The sequence below is a fragment of the Haliotis rufescens genome, unplaced genomic scaffold (assembly GCF_023055435.1).
Source record: "Haliotis rufescens isolate VD_foot unplaced genomic scaffold, xgHalRufe1.0.p SCAF_3, whole genome shotgun sequence".
NCBI classification, from domain to species: domain Eukaryota; kingdom Metazoa; phylum Mollusca; class Gastropoda; order Lepetellida; family Haliotidae; genus Haliotis; species Haliotis rufescens.
The window spans coordinates 63,703,190-63,725,324 of NW_025964001.1; the positions used below are offsets into that span (position 1 = coordinate 63,703,190).

General features: G+C 42.5%; 1 protein-coding gene across 3 annotated transcripts in view; it reads left to right on the top strand.

The window, feature by feature from the left end:
- LOC124132385 (pyruvate carboxylase, mitochondrial-like) overlaps positions 1-21,876 on the top strand; it is a 60,438-nt gene extending 38,562 nt beyond the window's left edge. For all 3 annotated transcript variants that reach the window (XM_048403274.1, XM_048403273.1, XM_048403275.1), the window contains 11 exons: positions 816-1,040; positions 3,184-3,340; positions 3,703-3,809; positions 7,568-7,701; positions 9,702-9,951; positions 11,182-11,310; positions 12,139-12,254; positions 13,758-13,937; positions 15,925-16,173; positions 18,387-18,527; positions 19,715-21,876. In XM_048403274.1, the coding sequence (XP_048259231.1) occupies positions 816-1,040; positions 3,184-3,340; positions 3,703-3,809; positions 7,568-7,701; positions 9,702-9,951; positions 11,182-11,310; positions 12,139-12,254; positions 13,758-13,937; positions 15,925-16,173; positions 18,387-18,527; positions 19,715-19,963 (1,937 nt within the window). In that variant the 3' untranslated portion in view covers positions 19,964-21,876. The remainder of the gene's footprint in view (positions 1-815; positions 1,041-3,183; positions 3,341-3,702; positions 3,810-7,567; positions 7,702-9,701; positions 9,952-11,181; positions 11,311-12,138; positions 12,255-13,757; positions 13,938-15,924; positions 16,174-18,386; positions 18,528-19,714) is intronic.
- The last annotated feature ends 259 nt before the right edge of the window (positions 21,877-22,135 follow it).

Below are 22,135 nucleotides of genomic sequence, written 5' to 3' on the forward strand. Positions count from 1 at the left end.
TTCTACGTCTGCAACATGAAGTGAAGATATGAGTTATCTCCCCCTGTCTGAGGCACATGTCAACCCATGCTTGAGTACTTGTGTACCCATCCCAGCTCTCCTAACTACCAGTAAACAGAAACACCGTGCTTATGTGTGGAGGTCTATGGATGTATGCAAGGATCAAAGAAATCACAGAGAGGAACAAGTGAAAATAACACCCAACCCCATCTTCCTGAGGCATAAAAGTCCAGTTTCCACCCTTGCCGAACTTTGCTTGAATTATGTAGTTATGTTTTGGCTGGACTAACGATTCTATGCATAGTCCAGTCAAGATCGCACAACAAAATCAACATCCGGTTCGTAAACTGCCTACAGATTTCGGTTGATTACAAGATTTGCAAAGCATATGTCCTGTTAACTTAGCATCAAGAGATATTTCCCAAATCTTTTCATGTTTTTTATCAAGGTGCTCATGTAGTTTGATGTACTTCGCGAAGTAACACCCATTTTGTTACAATATCGATATTGATTAACGATCAGATCGTCTTGTATGGGTGCCGCCATGTTGTTTGAAGCAAATGCAAGTGATATGAGAAGTGGAATTTGATTGGTCAGTAGGAGGGACATAGAAGGGACATAACTCGCAATAGTCACTGGTGGCTCTTCAATCGAACCCAGAAAATCCAGCCTAGTTTAGCAAGGGTGGAAACGGGTCTTTTAAAATCAGTTAACTCTCTTGCCTCGGGAAGATGAGCCAAACCTGGCTCCAAGTGAGTTCAGACAATTATATGAATATATTAGAAGAATATCTTCATGGCTGTTCCTGTTTTCAGCCACTAAGCCTCCCCCGGGGTGGAGGGACATCTTGTTGAAGGAGGGACCAGAGGGTTTCGCCAAGAAGGTGCGGGAACACAAGGGCCTGCTGCTAATGGACACCACCTTCCGAGACGCTCATCAGTCGCTGTTGGCAACACGTGTCCGCACCCATGATCTCAAGCGAATCTCTCCCTACGTCGCCCACAACTTTAATAACCTTTTCAGCTCAGAAAATTGGGGAGGTTGGTATTTTAAAAGATTATAAACATGATTAAATGAATACAAACTTGGTTACATGAATGTTTCGTTTCAAGGATACCTTGAAATCTTAAATGTTTCACTTAATAAGTTTAAGATAAAGAAACGTTTTTGTAGAGGAACAAATTGATAGTTACCTTATTCAAAATCATCAGTATCTTGATTAACGCATCTTCCCGAGGCAAGAGAGATAACTGACTATAAAAGTCCAGTTTCCACCCTTGCCAAACCAGGCTGGTATTATGGAGTTACATTTTGGCTGGACTAACGAGTCTAAGCATAGTCCAATCAAAATTGCTCAACAAAATCAAAATCCGGTTCATAAACTGTAATGCAGATTTCGGTCGATTGCAGGATTTGCAAAGCATGTGCACCGCCAACTTGTTGTCAACAGATATTTTCCAAACCTTTTCATGTTTTTAAACAAGGTGTTTACGTGATTTGATGCACTTCGCGATGTAAGACCAGTTTTATCACAATATAGATCTTAATTATCGATATGATTGTCTTGACTGGGTGCTGCCATTTTGTTTGAAGCAAATGCAAGTGATACAAGAGGTGGAATCTGATTGGTCCATAGGAGAGGCATAGAAGGGACATAACTCGTAGTAGCTACTGGTGGCAAGGGTTGAAACTGGACTTTTATAGTCAGTTTACTCTCTTGCCTCAGGATGATAGATTATCGTGAAAAGAAGTTTCTTCAAAACATCCCTAGTTCCTGTATTACATTGAGCTTTGATCTCGTAGAATACTTAAAATTGGAAGCAACCATGACACATCAAACATATTCATTTCTAGTATCTTTTCTGATTTCTATGCTTCATATTTGCATTTGTGTCTCTCGTTGCCCACAGAGTATTAATGCTAAAAAAGTCTTGGTTCTCAGGCACCGATTGGTTTATCTTCAAGTCCGCCTCACATTTAGTTTGTATTTCCATTTAAAATGAAATTGAAAAATCCTATTATTCCACGTCTCGAGCACACCACCCCAGCAGTGAAATGCTACAGTAATGAATGCTTAAAAACAATTCGATACAATTGAGCATGCAGTTACTTCCCTTTACATGCTCACTGCGTTACTGCGCATCTCGTGTTGCAGCAATAGGAGTTTGTGTGCTTGCTTTGCCGTTTGCAAATTTGGTCAATGAAAATTTACGATGAGATTTAGGATAAAACTTCACAAGACTTAATGATTTATAAATTTAATAGTGTTTGTGTACTGTATGTCGGACATTGTTTCATACGCAGAGATTAAGATTATATGTGTATTTGTTTCGTTAAATAAGCCAGAAATAGCAATCAGCCGTTCACACATTTTCTCCCCTAACTTATATACTTAATGTCATGGCCAATATCAGAACTGAAATTTCAGTACAGTGATTGGAGGACTGACAAACTTTGTATCTCTAACTACTCATGTTCGTTTCATGGTGAGTCATGGTGAGTTGATGTGATTTGCCAATCAGTTCATACACGATTTCATTGAAATTAATATAAACCAAATTGCATGAAGTCTTGGATAAAAGTAATTTAATGGATCTCAAACATAAGTCCAGATATACAATAAACACTTTTATGGCCAGATAGTGTAATAACAGGACTAACTTGTGTACTTCAGTACAGATTTGTTGACATACTTCTTCCAGTGTTTAGTGTTCACAATAACGTCTTCGTGTTGTGAAATAAAATCTTAGCTCATTATGTATTATGCACACACTGGTTGTCCATCGGTAGTCCAATACTGTATTCCAGTATATTACTCATCAAGGAATACATTTAGTAGGGAGGCCCTTTCCCAGGTTGATTGTACACAACTGTTTATTTTTGGTTACATACTAGATTGAACACACAAAAAAAGGCCGCCCAACGTCGCTTTATTTTCAAAAGCCATTGCCTGAGAACTAATTGTATAAATGTCATTCGACCCATAACTTAATCATTAAATCACATATCATTAAATCATACATCATATGTATTGTGAAAGTTAATATGCAGTAAATTGTGTCTTCTGCTATATTTGATGGTTGCCATATTGGAAAAATGAAATGGACTTGAATGATTCTAAAACAGTCACTCACCTCAGACACTTGCCCTGCCAACTTATGCTTGTTGTGCCGTGTGTTTCAGGTGCTACTTTTGACGTTGCGCTGCGTTTCCTACACGAATGTCCCTGGGACCGCCTGGCGGAGCTACGGAAGCAGATGCCAAACATCCCTTTCCAGATGCTACTGAGAGGCGCCAATGCTGTCGGCTACACCAACTACCCAGACAATGTTGTCTTCAAGTAAGCACAGGCAACACACAAATGATGATGATGATGATGATGATGATGATGAATGTTGTCTTCAAGTAAGCACAGGCAACACACAAATAAAAATGATGATGATGATGATGATGCTGATGATGCATTTTTATTATGCATTAGATGCCATTCATTTTGTTCACTCTACATTATAATTATCATCATCTTTGGATCATTGTTCACGTAAATTTCATTCGCAGCTCCCTAGGGAGTATACAACCCAGGTGGTGGTGGAAGTTTAACCATGTTAACAGTTACATTACTTCTCATCCTACTGGGTACCCATGCGCTGCTGTTTGAACAAGCTCAAACTACATGGAACTCATTCAGTCTTCCTGTTCCAGGTTCTGTGACCAAGCTGTCAAACATGGAATGGACATTTTCCGTATCTTCGACTCGCTTAACTATCTACCCAACATTATTGTGGGAATGGATGCTGTCGGAAAAGCAGGTCAGTTACTGTCCAATCAGGGTTTGTAGTAACCGTGGTAACAGGCTCATCAAACTGGATTTATCGTGACAAAATAGTTTTCAGTTTCGAGTTGTCTCCCTTGACTTTTGAAGTGATGTATGACTTTTCTTTGTCGATGTCCCAATCTCATTAAAAACAGATCTTAGTTCACGCTATTGCTGAACAGAGATCTGAGGACATCCCATTACTGGACACGTCAGAATGACCTTTCATCCGACCAATCAGAGCGTAGCATTTACATGGGTTATTCCAAACGACAATTACAGCCTGTACGACTGATTCTGTCAAAATCATTGTCTATCTCTCGCTTCCATGGAATAAACATTTGAACGGAAGAGGCGTTGCACATACAATCTTCTCATACAATCTCAACCATGTATTAGACATTCCGGAATGTTTGTTTGTTCAGTTTTCAAAATTTTAATTAAGAACTGTGTCAACATATTTTTCAAGTGTAGTCTGAAATGGAAGTCGCCAGTTTGAAACAAGTGTTGTAAAGCTCGAGAAAGCTGTTTTCTAATTGGCTGATGTCGACTTCTTGTTAGTCATTTCAGTGGTCTGTCAAAGTGCGCGAAAGGTCGTTCTGACGTGACCATAATGGGATGTCCTCAGATCTTTGTTTAGCGGCAGCAAGAACAAAGATCTGATTTGAATGAGATTGTCAAGTCCTGAGAGCACATTAAGCTGTACTTGTATTGGAAATTGGTATGTTATTTGGGAAGGGAACACGTGTGAAAGCAAATTATCTTTGGCAGCAAATTAAGGAAAAGACTGTTTTGACATCCCCGAAGTTAATAACGGTAACTCCCATATAGATTAGTAATGTTGTTTTGAAAAAAACATGTTTAAATCTGTAGTTTTAACAAACTACTCTACTGTGAACAATTCAGAAATAAGGCGTTGGTCCTCTGTGGTTGTAGTTCTATGATAACTGTACTTAACTCCTTTAACTCATGATGTTGTAGCGTAACAATGATCATCATACCTCCATGTCAGAACGATGAGATCTGATTGGTCCACGTGATCTTGACAAAATACTGTGTAACCCGCCTTGGAGGGTAATAAATTTCTCAATTGGGAATAAATCTCTTGTACCCCGCCACGAGCACTACAGGCTGCACGTGCATTTCTGAGAGACAGAATAAATCTTTTATACCCCGCTTCAAAGCAAAAGTCGAACACTTTTTCCGAACCAATGGATGTCACGTGACATAGCGAAGGTAACCGCAGCTTTTTTCTATCATTTTTGGAATTTATTTGAATTATTTTACAATTTCATATTAAAACATGTTGGTAAGATAATTTCATTGAAGCAGGATGAAGAGGGGTACATGGGGTTTTATGCATCCCCAGTTAGGTTTAATAACACTTGCCTCCGGCTCTTGGTATAAAACCTAACACAGGACTCATAAAAACCTGTGTACCCCTGGGGGCACGGGTGGCCCAGTCGTCTAAGGTGCCTTGATTCGCTGTGCAGAGTTGCGTCCCTTGGGCACGCCAGAAACCTATGATTGTGGGTTTGAATCCCGGTTTGCCCCGATTATGTTTCTAGGTTTGTCAGCACCCTACCCGTGCTTGTGGGTTTCACCGAAGTGGTAAACGTCTGAGACCTGCATCACTTGGGGCTTTCCTCCCACATTAAGCTGACACGCCGAGATATAACTGGAATACTGTTAGAAGCGGCGTTAATTTAATTTAAACATATTTTATTCAGATTGAAATGGAATTGGAACAAGTTATCCAACTTAGGACTCCCTCTCCATGGTATTTACAAAGCTTGTACAGTAAATCATATACAAGGAAAACAGAAAAGAAGATGAGTGTAAAGATAACAAGAAATGTACAAAAGAGAGAGACTAGTATATGTACATTAAAGTGTTACCCAAATCTCTTTGTATGAGGGGCGGTCGGGTAGCCTAGTGGTTAAAGCGTTGGCTCGTCACGCCGAAGACCCGGGTTCGATTCCCGACATGGGTACAATGTGTGAAGCCCATTTCTGGTGTCCCCCGCCGTGATATTGCTGGAATATTGCTAAAAGCGGCGTAAAACCATACTCACTCACTCACTCTTTGTATGACTTATAAACATTTGCACTGCTTTAAAGATAATGGACAAACATTCATTTCCGTTTAACATCAAATTTAAATCTAATTTAGCATTTTTGTTCACGGCGTTCTGTAAAATGTCCCGAATTATTATTAACATAGTTTTTCTTTGGTGGACATACAATGGACACTTTAATAAATAATGATATGCGTTTTCACATGGATCACAACATTGACATATTGGATCACATTACATCTCTATTCTGTATAAATCATAATTTAACTGGCTTTTCATGTATCTTAATCGAGTATGATAAATATTCAACTTTCTAACACCATAGGAAAAATATGGAGGCGCAATGACTTGCTCTTTTTGTATGAATGTCTTGAATTGGGATGTAGATGTACAATTTCTACCTGCTGCAGGAATAGTGTTCCATAACCTTACAGTTGATGGAATAAAAGAACACGTTGAGTGTTTTAATCTAGTATATGGAATCCCAATATTGTCTGAATTTCTTAAATTATATGATATATTTGAACCTACAGTGGTTGGTACAATGTCTTTAAGGTAAGTTGGGGCAATATTACTTTGTATTTTGTAGAACAAAGATAGCTTGCGTTTCCTTCTTCGTTCTATTAACGTTTCCCATCCTGTTTCATAATACAGATGTGTGTGAGAAGTATACTTTGGGAGCCCAGTAACTACTCTGGCAGCTTCTAGTTGGAGATTTTCTAACTGAGTTGATAATTCTATATTACACCCATCCCACACTTCACACGCATATTCGAAATGGGGTCTTATGAAGATTGTATATACTTTATTTAGTGTATTTCTGTTCAATATGGATTTTAATTTTCTCATTGAATTTATCATTTTTGATGTTGACTTAATTATGTTATCTACGTGACAGGACCATTTTCCGTTTGATGCAAACGTTATACCCAAATGTTTATGATTTTGAACATTCTTAACTTTACATTCATCAAAGTACAAGGTAATGAGGTCTGATTCATCTTTTAAGGAAAATATAACCGCTTCTGTTTTATCTGGGTTGTATTTAATTAACCAGCGTTTTGCCCAGTTACACAGCTTGCTCAGATTTAAATTTAGAGTTGATTCAACAAGTTGATTGTCTGGTGAAGAAAAGCCGAGTGCTGTATCGTCAGCAAAGAGTCTTGTTATGCAATCTAATTCATCAGCAATGTCGTTAACAAACACAATGAATAAAAAGGGACCTAACACCGACCCCTGTGGACCGCCAGCCTTCAAAATCCTTGGCTTGGATAGAGCCCCGCTTACAAACACTGATTGAGTACGATTGCTTATGTAACTGGAAGCGGCGTTAAACCCAACTCACTCACTCACTCACTCACTCCCATGTACCCCTCGTGATCCTGCTACAACATATATTGTAACTCTGATACTTTGATATGTTACAATGGTCGTAATAGCAAGATTATTGTAACTCACTAACCACCAGGATTATTGTAAGTCCCAAACCTTAACATACACTTGTGATGGACATAGTTCTACAATGGCTTTGTGCAAGCAGGCCCATTCAGCCATACCTGGCTCCCTGCACTAACTGGAACAAGCAGTGGTATACATAAAAAAGATCTGTGGTAAAGCATGTTGTTCTTATATTCTTACGTGAGGGATCTAACATTTACGGCAACCCCTGCCTCCAGGTGGCGTGATCGAGGCTGCGATCTCCTATACTGGCGATGTGTCCGACCCCACCAAGACCAAGTACAACATGGACTACTACGTCGACCTGGCGTCAGAGCTTGTCAAGGCTGGGACACACATTCTGGGAATTAAGGTAGGCCAGTCTTTTACTGTGGTAATATCAGGTCAGGACCTTGGTAGCTCTTGCCCTGTAGGAATTCAGGGCAGAATAGGACCTAGTAGCTTTTGCCCTGTAGAGAATCAGGGCAGATTAGGACCTGGTCGCTCTTGCCCTGTAGGGATTCAGGGCAGATTAGGACCTGGTCCCTCTTGCCCTGTAGGGATTCAGGGCAGATTAGGACCTGGTAGGTCTTGCCCTGTAGAGATTCGGGGCAGAATAGGACCTGGTAGCTCTTGCCCTGTAGAGATTCGGGGCAGAATAGGACCTGGTAGCTCTTGCCCTGTAGAGATTCAGGGCAGATTAGGACCTGGTCGCTCTTGCCCTGTAGGGATTCAGGGTAGAATAGGACCTAGTAGCTCTTGCCCTGTAGAGATTCGGGGCAGATTAGGACCTGGTAGCTCTTGCCCTGTAGAGATTCGGGACAGAGTAGGACCTGGTAGCTCTTGCCCTGTAGAGGTTCGGGGCAGAGTAGGACATTGGTAGCTCTTGCACTGTTGGGATCCAGGGCAGATTAGGACCTGGTAGCTCTTGCCCTGTAGAGATTCAGGGCAGATTAGGACCTGGTAGCTCTTGCCCTGTTGGGATTCAGGGCAGAATAGGACCTAGTAGCTCTTGCCCTGTAGGGATTCAGGGCAGAATAGGACCTTGGTAGCTCTTGCCCTGTAGAGATTCAGGGCAGAGTAGGACCTGGTAGCTCTTGCCCTGTAGAGATTCAGGCTAGAATAGGACCTGGTAGCTCTTGCCCTGTAGAGATTCAGGGCAGAGTAGGACCTTGGTAGCTCTTGCACTGTTGGGATTCAGGGCAGAGTAGGACCTTTGTAGCTCTTGCACTGTTGGGATTCAGGGCAGAGTAGGACCTGGTGGGTCTTGCCCTGTGGAGATTCAAGTCAGAATAGGACCGTTGAAGCTCTTGCACTGTTTGGATTCAGGGCAGAGTAGACCTTTGTAGCTCTTGCCATGTTGGGATTCAGGGCAGAGTAGGACCTTGGTATCTCTTGCCATGTTGGGATTCAGGGCAGAGTAGGACCTGGTGGGTCTTGCCCTGTGGAGATTCAAGTCAGAATAGGACCGTTGTAGCTCTTGCACTGTTTGGATTCAGGGCAGAGTAGACCTTTGTAGCTCTTGCCATGTTGGGATTCAGGGCAGAGTAGGACCTTGGTATCTCTTGCCATGTTGGGATTCAGGGCAGAGTAGAACCTGGTAGCTCTTGCCATGTTGGGATTCAGGGCAGAGTAGGACCTTTGTAGCTCTTGCACTGTTTGGATTCAGGGCAGAGTAGGACCTTGGTAGCTCTTGCACTGTTGGGATTCAGGGCAGAGTAGGACCTTGGTAGCTCTTGCACTGTTTGGATTCAGGGCAGAGTAGGACCTTGGTAGCTCTTGCACTGTTTGGATTCAGGGCAGAGTAGGACCTTTGTAGCTCTTGCACTGTAGGGATTCAGGGCAGAGTAGGGCCTTGGTAGCTCTTGCACTGTTGGGATTCAGGGCAGAGTAGGACCTTGGTAGCTCTTGCACTGTTTGGATTAAGGGCAGAGTAGGGCCTTGGTAGCTCTCGCACTGTTTGGATTCAGGGCCCAGTAGGACCTTGGTAGCTCTTGCACTGTTGGGATTCAGGGCAGAATAGGATCTTGGTAGCTCTTGCACTGTTTGGATTAAGGGCAGAGTAGGATCTCAGTAACTCTAGCCCTGTAGAGCTAGAGATTCTGATTTGTATTCTGAGTGTGGTAAGTCCGTAGACAGGTGATCAAATATGTTGTCATAGATGGTCCTGTCTTGTGTGCGTTTGCTTGAACCAAGCAAGACTCCACTTTTTTGACAATGTGCCACAGCCGATTATGACTGACAGCCACACAATAGTGTTGATGAGCGTCACGTTGTGGAAATGTTGGTCATGTTTATCAGGACATAAACAGGAAAATGAAGAAACATTTCATGTTTGCTGGTGACACCTTGACCTTGACGTTGCTCTTCCAGGACATGGCCGGTCTGCTGAAACCTCAAGCCGCCGACCTTCTGATCCGCACCCTCCGGGATAAATTCCCCGATGTTCCCATCCACGTGCACACCCACGACACCGCAGGTGCAGGAGTCGCATCCATGTTGGCTGCAGCCCGAGCCGGAGCAGATGCTGTAGACGTTGCAGTGGACTCCATGTCGGGGATGACGTCACAGCCCAGTATGGGGGCCATTGTCGCAGCCACAGAAAGGACAGATCTCGATACAGGTGGGTAGGCCCTGGATGCTACTGACTTAAAACTTACTGCTAAGATTATTCAGGGCATGAATGCTGTACCATCAACAGCATTTGAGTGAGTGAGTGAGTATGGTTTTACGCCGCTTTTAGCAATATTCCAGCAATATCACGGCGGGGGGACACCAGAAATGGGCTTCACACATTGTACCCATGTCAGGAATTGAACCCAGGTCTTCGGCTTGATGAGCGAACGCTTTAACCACTAGGCTACCCGACCACCCCAAACAGCATTCCCACAAGCCTTGGGACAATTGTTAACAGACTTTCCTACACTATTTTTTACACTTGTTTAAAAACATGAAACATTGAATGCATTGTTCAAGTGACATTTATATTTTGTGGGTGTTTTTTTTCCCCCATAATTTCTTTTTTTTTGTTTTATGGGGAAGCATACCCGGTACATCAACAAAGACATTCACATTACTATCTTGCCAACCAGGTACAGTTAGAGCGGTGAGGTAGTCAAGCGGTTAAAGTATTAGTTTGTAACAATGAAAACCAGGGTTTGATTCCCCACATGGGTACACTGGAGTTAAGTCCCATCTTGATGTCCCCACTCTGTGAAATGGTTGGAATTGTATTACTAAACATGCTAAAGGCTGATAGATCCATACTCTGTACCTGCTCTAGAAACCCATGAAGATCCGGGTAAAAATAGGTCTTCAGCAACCCATGCTTGCCGTAAAAGGCAACTATGCTTGTCGTAAGAGGCGACTAACGGGATTGGGTGGTCTGACTCGCTGAATTGGTTGATGCATGTCATCATATCCCAGATGGGTAGATCGATGTGCATGATGTCAATCACTGGATTGTCTTGTCCAGACTCGATTATTATTTACAAACTGCCGTCATATAGCTGGAATATTGCTGAGTGCGGCATTAAACAACAAACAAACAAACAAACATAACACGAGATGTGCAGCAAAGCAGTGGGCATGTAAAGAGAAGTAGCTGCATGCAATATTGGATTGCATTGTTTTTAAGTATTGGTATATTTTTATTTTTTTGGAAAATGGAAATAAAAATGTAACGTGCGGCAGACTTTATGAGGATGTGGGCAGTGCTTGAGAACCAGACTATTATATTTTTTTTTGTGGCATCAAACAAACATCAAACAAAACATGCTCTAAACTGACCCAGGAACACGGGGTACGGAAAGTGGCAAGACAGATTGTAGCTGTTTTTTGTTTCCATGGCTAGGTGTGACGCTGGAGAATGTATCGACATACTCAGCCTACTGGGAACAAACCAGGAATCTGTATGCCCCCTTCGAGTGTTGCGTCACCATGAAGAGCGGCAACGCTGACATCTACGTCAACGAGATCCCAGGTGAGTGATTGTTAGTTCCCACCGGACATATACAGTAAAATACTTCTTCCCGAGGCAAGGGAGTTAACTGGCTGTACAAGTCCAGTTTTCCACCCTTGCCGAACTAGGCTGGAATTATGGAGTTAAGTTTTGTCTGGACTAATGAGTCTATTTATAGTCCAATCAAAACCTCGTAACGAAATTGACATCAGGTTCATAAACTACTGTGCAGATTTCAGTCAATTGCAGGATTTCCAAATCGTGTACGTTTAACTTAACATCAACAGATATTTTCCAAATCTTTTCATGTTTTTAATCAAGGTGCTCACATGACTGGATACACTTTGTGATGTAAAAACCTTTTTATTACAACATAGATCTTGATTATCAATAAGATCGTCTTGACTGGGCGTCGCCACGGTGTTTGAAGCAAATGCAAGTGATTCGAGAGGTGAAATCTGATTGGTCAATAGGAGGGACATAGAAGGGACATGACTCGTAATAGCCAGTGGTGGCACTATGGACGAGCCCAGCAACTCTGGCCTAGTTCGGCTTGGATAGAAACTGGAATTTTATAGTCAGTTACCGGTTAACTGCCACAGATACAGTGCTCTCATCGTTACATATTTACAGCCTGATGTGATGGGGGTGGAATATAGCTGTCAATGATTTAGTAATCTGGGTTCCGTCTCTTGATGTCAGCATTGTTAGAGCCAGGAGTCAGTTTAGTCACTTTGCCTTGTCAAATCTAATAATTCCACTGGTAGATAAGTTTGTATGAATGTGAGATCTGTACTTATCTCTGGCTTATTGAGTGCCAGCCCTGAAGGATGCTGCTGGATGTTTCAGGTGGTCAGTACACCAACCTGCAGTTCCAGGCCTTCAGTTTGGGGCTGGCTGACCAGTTCGAGGAGGTCAAGAAAATGTACTCCGTGGCCAACAAACTCCTGGGAGACATCCCTAAGGTAGGTGGACTGCATGGCTGGAGTGGAGCGGCTGCATGACTGGAAGGGTGGGGCTAGGAAACAGGCTGGGGCAGAGTGGCAGCATGATTGGAAGGATGGGGCTAGGAAACAGGCTGGAGTGGAGTGGCAGCATGATTGGAAGGGTGGGGCTAGGAAACAGGCTGGAGTGGAGTGGCAGCATGGCTGGAAGGGTGGGGCTAGTAAACAGGCTGGGGCAGAGTGGCAACATAGTTGGAAGGGTGGGGCGAGGAAACAGGCTGGGGCAGAGTGGCAACATAGTTGGAAGGGTGGGGCGAGGAAACAGGCTGGAGTGGAGGGGCAACATGCTGGAAGGGTGGGGGTTAAACAGGCTGGAGTGGAGTGGCAACATGGCTGGAAGGGTGGTGCGAAGAAACAGGCTGGAGTGGAGGGGCAACATGGCTGGAAGGGTGGGGCGAGGAAACAGGCTGGGGCAGAGTGGCAACATAGTTGGAAGGGTGGGGCGAGGAAACAGACTGGAGTGGAGGGGCAACATGCTGGAAGGGTGGGGCTAGGAAACAGGCTGGGGCAGAGTGGCAACATAGTTGGAAGGGTGGGGCGAGGAAACAGACTGGAGGGGAGTGGCAACATGACTGGAAGGGTGGGGCTAGGAAACAGGATAGAATGGATAGAGTTTTAAATTATGTCATTTGGTCATGAACTCTAAATCTTTGACATGTTCACCAGTGGGGATTCTGGGTTAGGATCAGTTACCTGGTATCATTACTGATGAGGATTTGGTGATTTAGATTTTTGTTCAGCCACTGATCTGTCTGGCCAAGGATCTACAGGCTGCTGTGATATTTCTGTCTGAAGCAAAAAATAACATTCACTCTAGGGCTTGGACGATAGGTCTCAAGAGCAAGGTACAAACTCTCCTATTGGGAAAAGTTTGACCGTAGCTCTGGCAAAATGTGTTTAGATACACATATAAAACTGGTGTATACACTGAAGTAGACTGAAGTTTTAATTTTATTCAAACATATAAAAGTCAGAAGGAATGGGCATAGTAGTCAGAAAGAACTGCAAAAATTAGTGACTTGTAGTTTAAACATAGAACTCCAGATAATTTTTGTCATTAAACAATATATCATGTGACGAACAATGGGTCTGGGTAGTCCTGTGGGTATCCAGGTCCTACTCAGTACCCACCCGACCCGGGTACCTGAGTTACCCGTCCCAGCCCTAATACACTCACTTGCTGGACATGTTCCCCCACCTTGAGGTATGTCAGATAACAACACTGATCTCAACAAGTTATTTAATAAAGAACTGCAGATATTAATTAAGGTGTTTCAATATGCTATAGCAGAGCTTTCATGTGCAGCTTAATTTTTACTTTTAGGAAAATGTGTAATCCATGACTTGCTTCATCTAACACTATTGAATACAGTTTGTTTTTGTGAACAATGTCTGTGGTGTAGACTGTTACCCACGCAGGAAATGTAGAGAGCTCTAATGTTACTGGAAGCCATTTTGTTCCAGGTGACCCCATCGTCCAAGGTGGTCGGAGACATGGCCCAGTTTATGGTCCAGAACAAGCTGACCGCGGAGATGGTGGAGGACAGGGCGGAAGAGTTGTCTTTCCCTAGCTCCGTTGTGGAGTATTTCCAGGGTTACCTCGGAAAGCCACCAGGAGGCTACCCAGAACCCCTCCGGACCAAGGTGACGATGTGTTCTGTTAGAAACAGACATAGAGGATATTTCATGTGATGAGTGGACTATCATGTTTCTCTCATCGAATGATGGGAGGAATACTAGAAGACCAACCTGTAGGTCCCGTGACCAAATCATGGAAACAGAGGTTTGAAAGTGTTTTTGAGTTTCCTGATGTATACTCAACAATTTTGACTTGAGCTGCCCGGTTGAAAATCCCGGGCATTTTGAGGAAGGGTCAACAAAGGTCAAACAGGGGAGCTATGGCCAAAAACGTTGAAAGCTCAAGCACTTTTGGCAGTCGGTGAAATTCACAAACACAGTTAACATTGTCCGATAGTCATGATTTTAGTGTCTAATAATATGTTTTCTGACATGACAAATTCAACCAAACAACTTTTAGAAGTAAAAAGGGTTACCTTGACCTTGAATATCGAAAATGGTTAGCTGGACGAAGAATTGTAATGCTTCAGCAAAGTCACAGGATCCTTGGCCAATAACCCAGCATATTTCAGAATCCATTGTCCAGAAATGCTTTTCTAACCTTACTTTAGTGCACAGTTCATCATCCTACTTTGTGTCATACCGATCAGATGCAGAGTCGGAATCACTGTCACAATCACTAGTATCTGAATCTGTGTCCGATTCTACAGAGCAGTTTGCTCTGGCATCACTCAGATGTTCAGGCAGTGCTGGCTGTGAATACCGTATTGGCAAGTAAGCATTTCTGGACAATGGATTCTGAAATATGCAGGGTTATTGGCCAAGGATCCTGTTTCCAATGACTTTGCTGAAGCATGACAATTCTTCGTGCAGCCCTTTTGGCAACCATTTTCGATATTCAAGGTCAAGGTAACCCTTTTTACTTTTAAAAGTTGCTTGGTTGAATTTGTCATGTCAGAAAACATATTATTAGACACTAAAATCATGACTATCGGACAATGTTAACTGTGTTTGTGAATTTCACCGACTGCCAAAAGTGCTTGAGCTTTCAACGTTTTTGGCCATAGCTCCCCATTTAAGGTCGGAAGTATAACAAACTATATATTTCTAGGTTCCTTATGACTGGACGAGTAATTTGATATGCATATCGACACAATTTTGAATTTTGACCCCTGTTTGACCTTTGTTGACCCTTCCTCAAAATGCCCGGGATTTTCAACCGGGCAGCCCAAGTCAAAATTGTTGAGTATACATCAGGAAACTCAAAAGAACTTTCAAACCTTTGTTTCCATGATTTGGTCACGGGACCTTCAGGTTGGTCCTTGACTAGAAAGGAGAACATATCTCCTTTCCCCGGTCAGGAGATGAGAAAACATGACACTTTATGAGACACATGGAATATCCTATGTATTATATACTTTTTGTGTAATAATTTAATTTTTTTTCATTACAAAGGTAAACCCTTCAAACTTAAATTCTCCCTACCTAACACGCAGGGACATTTCCCCACTGATTTAAAAAGTAAATCCCAGTTTGCAAAATCTTAAAAAATATAAATAAAAGTAATAAAAAAATTGTAAAATTCTTTTATCATACATTTGGATATGATTATATACAAATAAAAACTTAAAAAAAAATATTCGTGAAAGCTACGAGACCGATGGTGGAAGCAAAGGAATACCCGCTGATCAAGTAACATAAATGGTGCTTTGCGAAATGAACAGTCTCGATTGATGAGTTAAAAGAGCAAATTACAGTTTATAACGAAACATTTTCAAGAGAATAGCTAACGCAAGAAGAGATATTAACACCATAAAGGACCATCTGACATTATTTTGCCTTGTCAGAGTTGAACGTTAATACAAGTCAACAGTTTGTTTTCCGGGAGAGACACTTACGATAAAGGGAGACAATTTGCAGGGAGATAGCTCTTGTTAGTTCCATCAAATTTTATGTTCACTCCAGTGCAATATCAAATGTTATGTTCACTGCAGAAAAATATCAAGTGTTATGTTCACTGCAGTGAAAATATCAAGTGTTATGTTCACTGCAGATTTTGAAAGGTGCCAAGACGTTCGACGGTCGTCCAGGGATGTCTCTTCCTCCTCTGGACTTTGACAAGCTGAAGGAGGAGCTCGTGGAAAAGCACGGCCCCGTGGTGCGGGAGGTGGACGTCATGAGCTCGGCGCTCTACCCGAAGGTCCTCGACGACTTCATGGAGTTTCGGAGTAAATATGGTCCGGTTGACACTCTGGATACAAGACTCTTCCTAATGGGACCAAAGATCCCAGAGGAATGTGAGGTGAGACATGTGTGAGGTGAGGTGAGACATGTGTGAGGGGAGGTGAGATGTGTGTGAGGTAAGATGAGATGAGATGTGTGTGAGGTGAGGTGAGGTGAGATGTGTGTGAGGTGAGGTGAGATGTGTGTGAGGTGAGACATGTGTGAGGTGAGGTGAGACGTGTGAGGTGAGGTGAGATGTGTTTGAGGTGAGGTGAGATGTGTGTGAGGTGAGGTGAGACATGTGTGAGGTGAGGTGAGATGTGTTTGAGGTGAGACGTGAGGTGAGGTGAGATGTGTGTGAGGTGAGACATGTGTGAGGTGAGGTGAGATGTGTGAGGTGAGGTGAGACATGTGTGAGGTGAGGTGAGACGTGTGAGGTGAGTTGAGCCATGAGGTGAGGTGAGATGTGTGTGAGGTGAGGTGAGATGTGTGTGAGGTGAGGTGAGACATGTGTGAGGTGAGGTGAGACATGTGTGAGGTGAGGTGAGACATGTGTGAGGTGAGGTGAGATGTGTGTGAGGTGAGACATGTGTGAGGTGAGGTGAGACGTGTGAGGTGAGGTGAGGTGAGACATGTGTGAGGTGAGGTGAGACGTGTGAGGTGAGGTGAGACGTGTGAGGTGAGGTGAGATGTGTTTGAGGTGAGACGTGAGGTGAGGTGAGATGTGTGTGAGGTGAGGTGAGGTGAGACATGTGTGAGATGAGGTGAGACATGTGTGAGGTGAGGTGAGACATGTGTGAGGTGATGTGAGATGTGTGTGAAGTGAGATGTGTGTGAGGTGAGGTGAGATGTGTGTGAGGTGGGTAGAGATGTGTGTGAGGTGAGGTGAGATGTATGAGGTTGGGTGAGGTGAGACGTATGTGAGGTGAGACGTGTGTGAGGTGAGACTTGCATGAAGTCAGCTGTGTTTGAGGTGAGATGTGTTGTAGACGTCTTTAAAGTGATATGTGTGTGAGGTGAGATGTGCTTGATACATGTGTCAGATGAGCTTTGTGTTAGGGTTATAGATCACATTGATTATTAAATCTACTTTGAATGTCCAAATAATTACTATAAAAGGTTCTGTAATTTTTTTAATTGATAAATGTTAGCAGTCATTGATAGCCGTCAAGCAGCTATTGTGATTTATCCATTGATTACTCGACCTGTGAAGATCATCAATTAAGATAAATGTAAGTCAGAAATCATTAGACTGTGAAGATCCAAGGATAGAATAGGTCTTCAGCAACCCATGCTTGCCATAAAAGGCGACTATGCTTGTCGTAAGAGGCGACGAACGAGATTGGGTGGTCAGGCTCGCTGACTTGGTTGATACATGTCATCGTATCCCAATTGCGTGGATCACTGCTCATGATGTCAATCACTGGATTGTCTGTCCAGACTCGATTATATACAGACAGCCATCATATAGCTGGAATATTGCTGAGTGCAGCGTTAAACAACAAACAAACAAACAAACAAACAAACACTGATGTACCCAGACCACGACGCTGCTCACCTTCACAAACTCCAGGAAAGTTATTGGTCAGCAATGCTGCTTAACTGCAAGGCAAAATAGAATGTCCAACTTTCAACAGCCATATTTATTAACAGTCAGTAATATTTCAGTTAATAGTTGGTCCACCTAATCACAACTAAAGTCAGCTGAGGTGAAACGGGGTTGCCATGTGCATGTGACATTACAACTAACAACTGTGTTAAGCAACAAACAAACAAACAAACAAACAAACATACAAACCACTTGGTACTCATCATGCCATGTTTATGACTGGAACCCTTCAGCGGCAAGCAAACACACAACCAACTGGCCACAAGCAACCTTTAGATGATGATGATGATGATGATGATGATGATAACAAACTGGCCACAAGCAACCTAGATTATAATAATAGCAACCTTTAGATGATGATGATGATGATGATGATGATGATAATAATAATGCTTGGATTTATAAAGCGCATAAAGGGCACAAATGGTTGTGTTCAGTGCACTTAGCATTGATAGTGTTTGATAAAGGTGGGTTTTGTGGTGGGCTTTAAGAGCAGGGATTGAAAAAGATAATTTCACATTATCTGGAAGAAAGTTCCTCAGATCTACAGGTATTGACTGCATAGACAGCATGGATCGGTGGAGTCCGTTGGCAGGTGGTGGTGTTTAAGTTTGTTTGGTAGTACTGACCCAGGAAGCCATTACTGGACACGACAGATTGTCATGGAGTGTCGTTGCTTGCAGGTCGAGATAGAGCGTGGCAAGACTCTGTCCATCAAGACGCTTGCAGTGGGGGACTTGAACAAGAACGGGGAGAGGGAGGTGTTCTTCGAGCTGAACGGTCAGCTGCGGTCTGTCCTCATCAAGGATGAAGAAGCAATGAAGGTCAGTAGACAGATCTCCATCAGACATTGTGAATCAGCCCATCCAGGTGAACTAGGAGCAGACAGCAAGACAAATTGACTTGCTGAGGACTCATTTAGCTCAATGGGCAGTCCGAATCCAGTCTTGTGTGGCCGCCAAAGTGTTTTGCCTAATTTATTCATTAGGACCTCAGTGCTTTGATGGTACATGTATTGATTAGGACATCAATACTTTGATGGTACATGTATTGATTAGGACATCAATGCTTTGATGGTGCATGTATTCATGAGGATGTCAATGCTTTGATGGTACATGTATTCATGAGGACGTCAATGCTTTGATGTACGTTTCATTAGGACGTCAATGCTTTGATGTACATGTATTCATGAGGACGTCAATGCTTTGATGGTACATGTATTCATAAGGATGTCATTGTTTTGATGGTACATGTATTCATAATGGACGTCAATTCTTTGATGGTACATGTATTCATAAGGACGTCAATACTTTGATGGTACATGTATTCATAAGGACGTCAATGCTTTGATGGTACATGTATTCATAATGACGTCAATGCTTTGATGGTACATGTATTCATAAGGACGTCAATGCTTTGATGGTACATGTATTCATAAGGACGTCAATGCTTTGATGGTACATGTATTCATAAGGACATCAATGCTTTGATGGTACATGTATTCATAAGGACATCAATGCTTTGATGGTACATGTATTCATAAGGACATCAATTCTTTGATGGTACATGTATTCATAAGGACGTCAATACTTTGGTGGTACATGTATTCATAAGGACGTCAATGCTTTGATGGTACATGTATTCATAAGGACATCAATACTTTGGTGGTACATGTATTCATAAGGACGTCAATGCTTTGATGGTACATGTATTCATAACGACGTCAATGCTTTGATGGTACATGTATTCATAAGGACATCAATACTTTGGTGGTACATGTATTCATAAGGACGTCAATGCTTTGATGGTACATGTATTCATAACGACGTCAATGCTTTGATGGTACATGTATTCACATGGACATCAATTCTTTGATGATGCATGTATTCATTAGGACGTCAGTCGCACACACGTCGCTATAAAAGTGCAATAATCTTGGAACATGATGTTAAACCCCATTTCAACTCTGCTGCACAGCATGTGTGTAAGCTATGCTTTGTATGTTCTGCAGGAGATGCACTTCCATCCAAAGTCCCTCAAGGGCGTCAAGGGCAGCGTGGGGGCCCCAATGCCAGGGTCAGTGATAGACATCAAGGTCAAGGTTGGTGACAAGGTTGTGAAAGGTCAGCCCGTGTTGGTGTTGAGTGCAATGAAGATGGAGATGGTGGTCAGTGCGCCAGTGGACGGTGAGGTCAAGAGTATCGCAGTCACTGACGGCATGAAGCTGGAAGGGGACGACTTGTTGATGGACATTGAGTGACCAGTTGTGGCCGGAGAACCTTGAAGAAACACACTGACCATCAGGACTGACCTACTGTCCACAGGTTCTAATGTTTCAGCGATTGCTCATTGGAGGATGTTGTTTATGAGGAATATTATGACGATGGTGGTGTTTGGAAACTGGACCAATTCTATTGGGTCGTTCGTGAGTTGATTGGTGAAAGCTTGTTTGTCATCAAATGGCATTGTTGTGACGGATGTTTTAACAAGGTGAATGATTTAAATCAAGGTGAATGATTTAAAACAAGGTGAATGATTTAAATCATGGCATACTCTAACCTTGAAATGGACATACTTAATTATTTTATTGGGCAGAATCAGTTTGTAGTGAAGTGCTAGACAAGAGTTTTATCATGTGACAAAGTTTTGTTAAATGTGTGAGTGAACGTGTGCTACCAGCGAGGATTTTTGATAACGTTAGTATTCTTATAGCGGTATGGTGTGTTGTGGAACTAGCATGCTGGCCAACAGTGAGTTTGTCGTTTGTCATACTCGCCTCTCTTTAACCTACAGTAAGTCTTGTCTACCTACTGATCAATGCTGTATGCAAACACACAACAAATCCAATCAGTGTATCTGGGACCATAATTAATTTAGTCAAAGAATAACTTCTGTTTATAGGTACTGGTATACTCTTCATCTTAAACAATCCCAATGCGTTAAACCCAACCAAGTATCACCAGCAGTCCCAGTTGGTCATTGACAGCAGGAAATAGGCATGTTAAGATACAAGCCATGTGGTACAATAATTTCTTTGGTATGCCCATACAAGACAACACAATTAGATGTCAACGAGAGGTTCACAAGTCACAAATAATCCAATCTCATTAGAATCAGACGTTAGTTCTTGTTACCGCTAAACAAAGGTCTGAGGACATCTCATTAAGGCTCACATCAGAACGACCTTTTATCTGACCAATCATCCGACCAATCAGAGCGTTGCTAAACAGATCAGGAAAGTGACAGTAGGAATGTGTTTTCTAATCATACAACTTCGAAAATTTAACATGGGGTTTTCCGAACAACAGTAACAGGATTTACGATTGAATCAATACTAGCTATTCCAGAATGTTCTTTTGTTCAGTTTTCAAAGTTTTTATCAAGAATTTGTCAAAAAATGTTTCAAAGCGTAGCTGCCAGTTTGAAACTAGTGCTGTAAAGTTGGAGAAGGCTGCCTTCTGATTTGCTAATGCCGACTTCTTGTCAGTCATTCCATTGGTTGGTCAGAGTTTGCGAAATGTTGGTCTGATGTGACCCTTATTGTGATGTCCTCCGATCTTTGTTCAGCGGTAGCGAGAACTAAGATCTAATTTTGATGGGATTGCAAATAAGCTTGTGTTGGAATGACAAAAGTGGATGATGGGAAATAATAATGAAAGCTTTGGAGACCGTAATTCTATGAGCCTCTTGGTAGGTTCATCTAGCTACCGCCATAGTTTTTATGTCATGTTCTACTATAAGGGTAACGTGATTTTTCAGGGCATTATCATTTGCAGAAGCCCAAGGTCTTCCATTAACGGCCCGACAAAGGAGGGCAGTTGAGAAGACCGAGGGCTTCTGCAAATGATAATGCCCTGAAATAGCATTACCGTTATAATAGCTAAAATGTATAGAATTTGTTATCAAATAAAAATAAACAACAATATCGGTTTTGAAACATTTAGTGCAATCAACATGAATTTCACTGACCCACTTTTACAAATATGGAAACGTCATAGAACAAGCCAGTTGACATCACTATTGTGACATCATCTATCCCTATCCTATGATGTCACTTAACAACGGGCGTGATAATGGCCTGTCGTCAAGCAATATGAGGGGGCACTGGTGACCCAGTCGTCTAAGGCGCTGCGATTCGCACTGCAGAGTTGCGTCCCTTGGGCACGCCAGAAACCTATGATTGTGGGTTCGAATCCTGGTTCGCCCCGATTATGTTTCTAGGTTTGTCAGCACCATACCCGTGCTCGTGGGTTTCACCGAAGTGGTAAATGTCTGAGACCTGCATCACTTGGGGCTTTCCTCCAACATTAAGCGGAAACGCAGTGATATAACTGGAATATTGTTAAAAGTGGCATTAAACCCAACTCACTCACTCACTCACTCACTCACTCAAGCAATATGAGGGCATTTTCAAGTTACAGTGGCCTGCTGA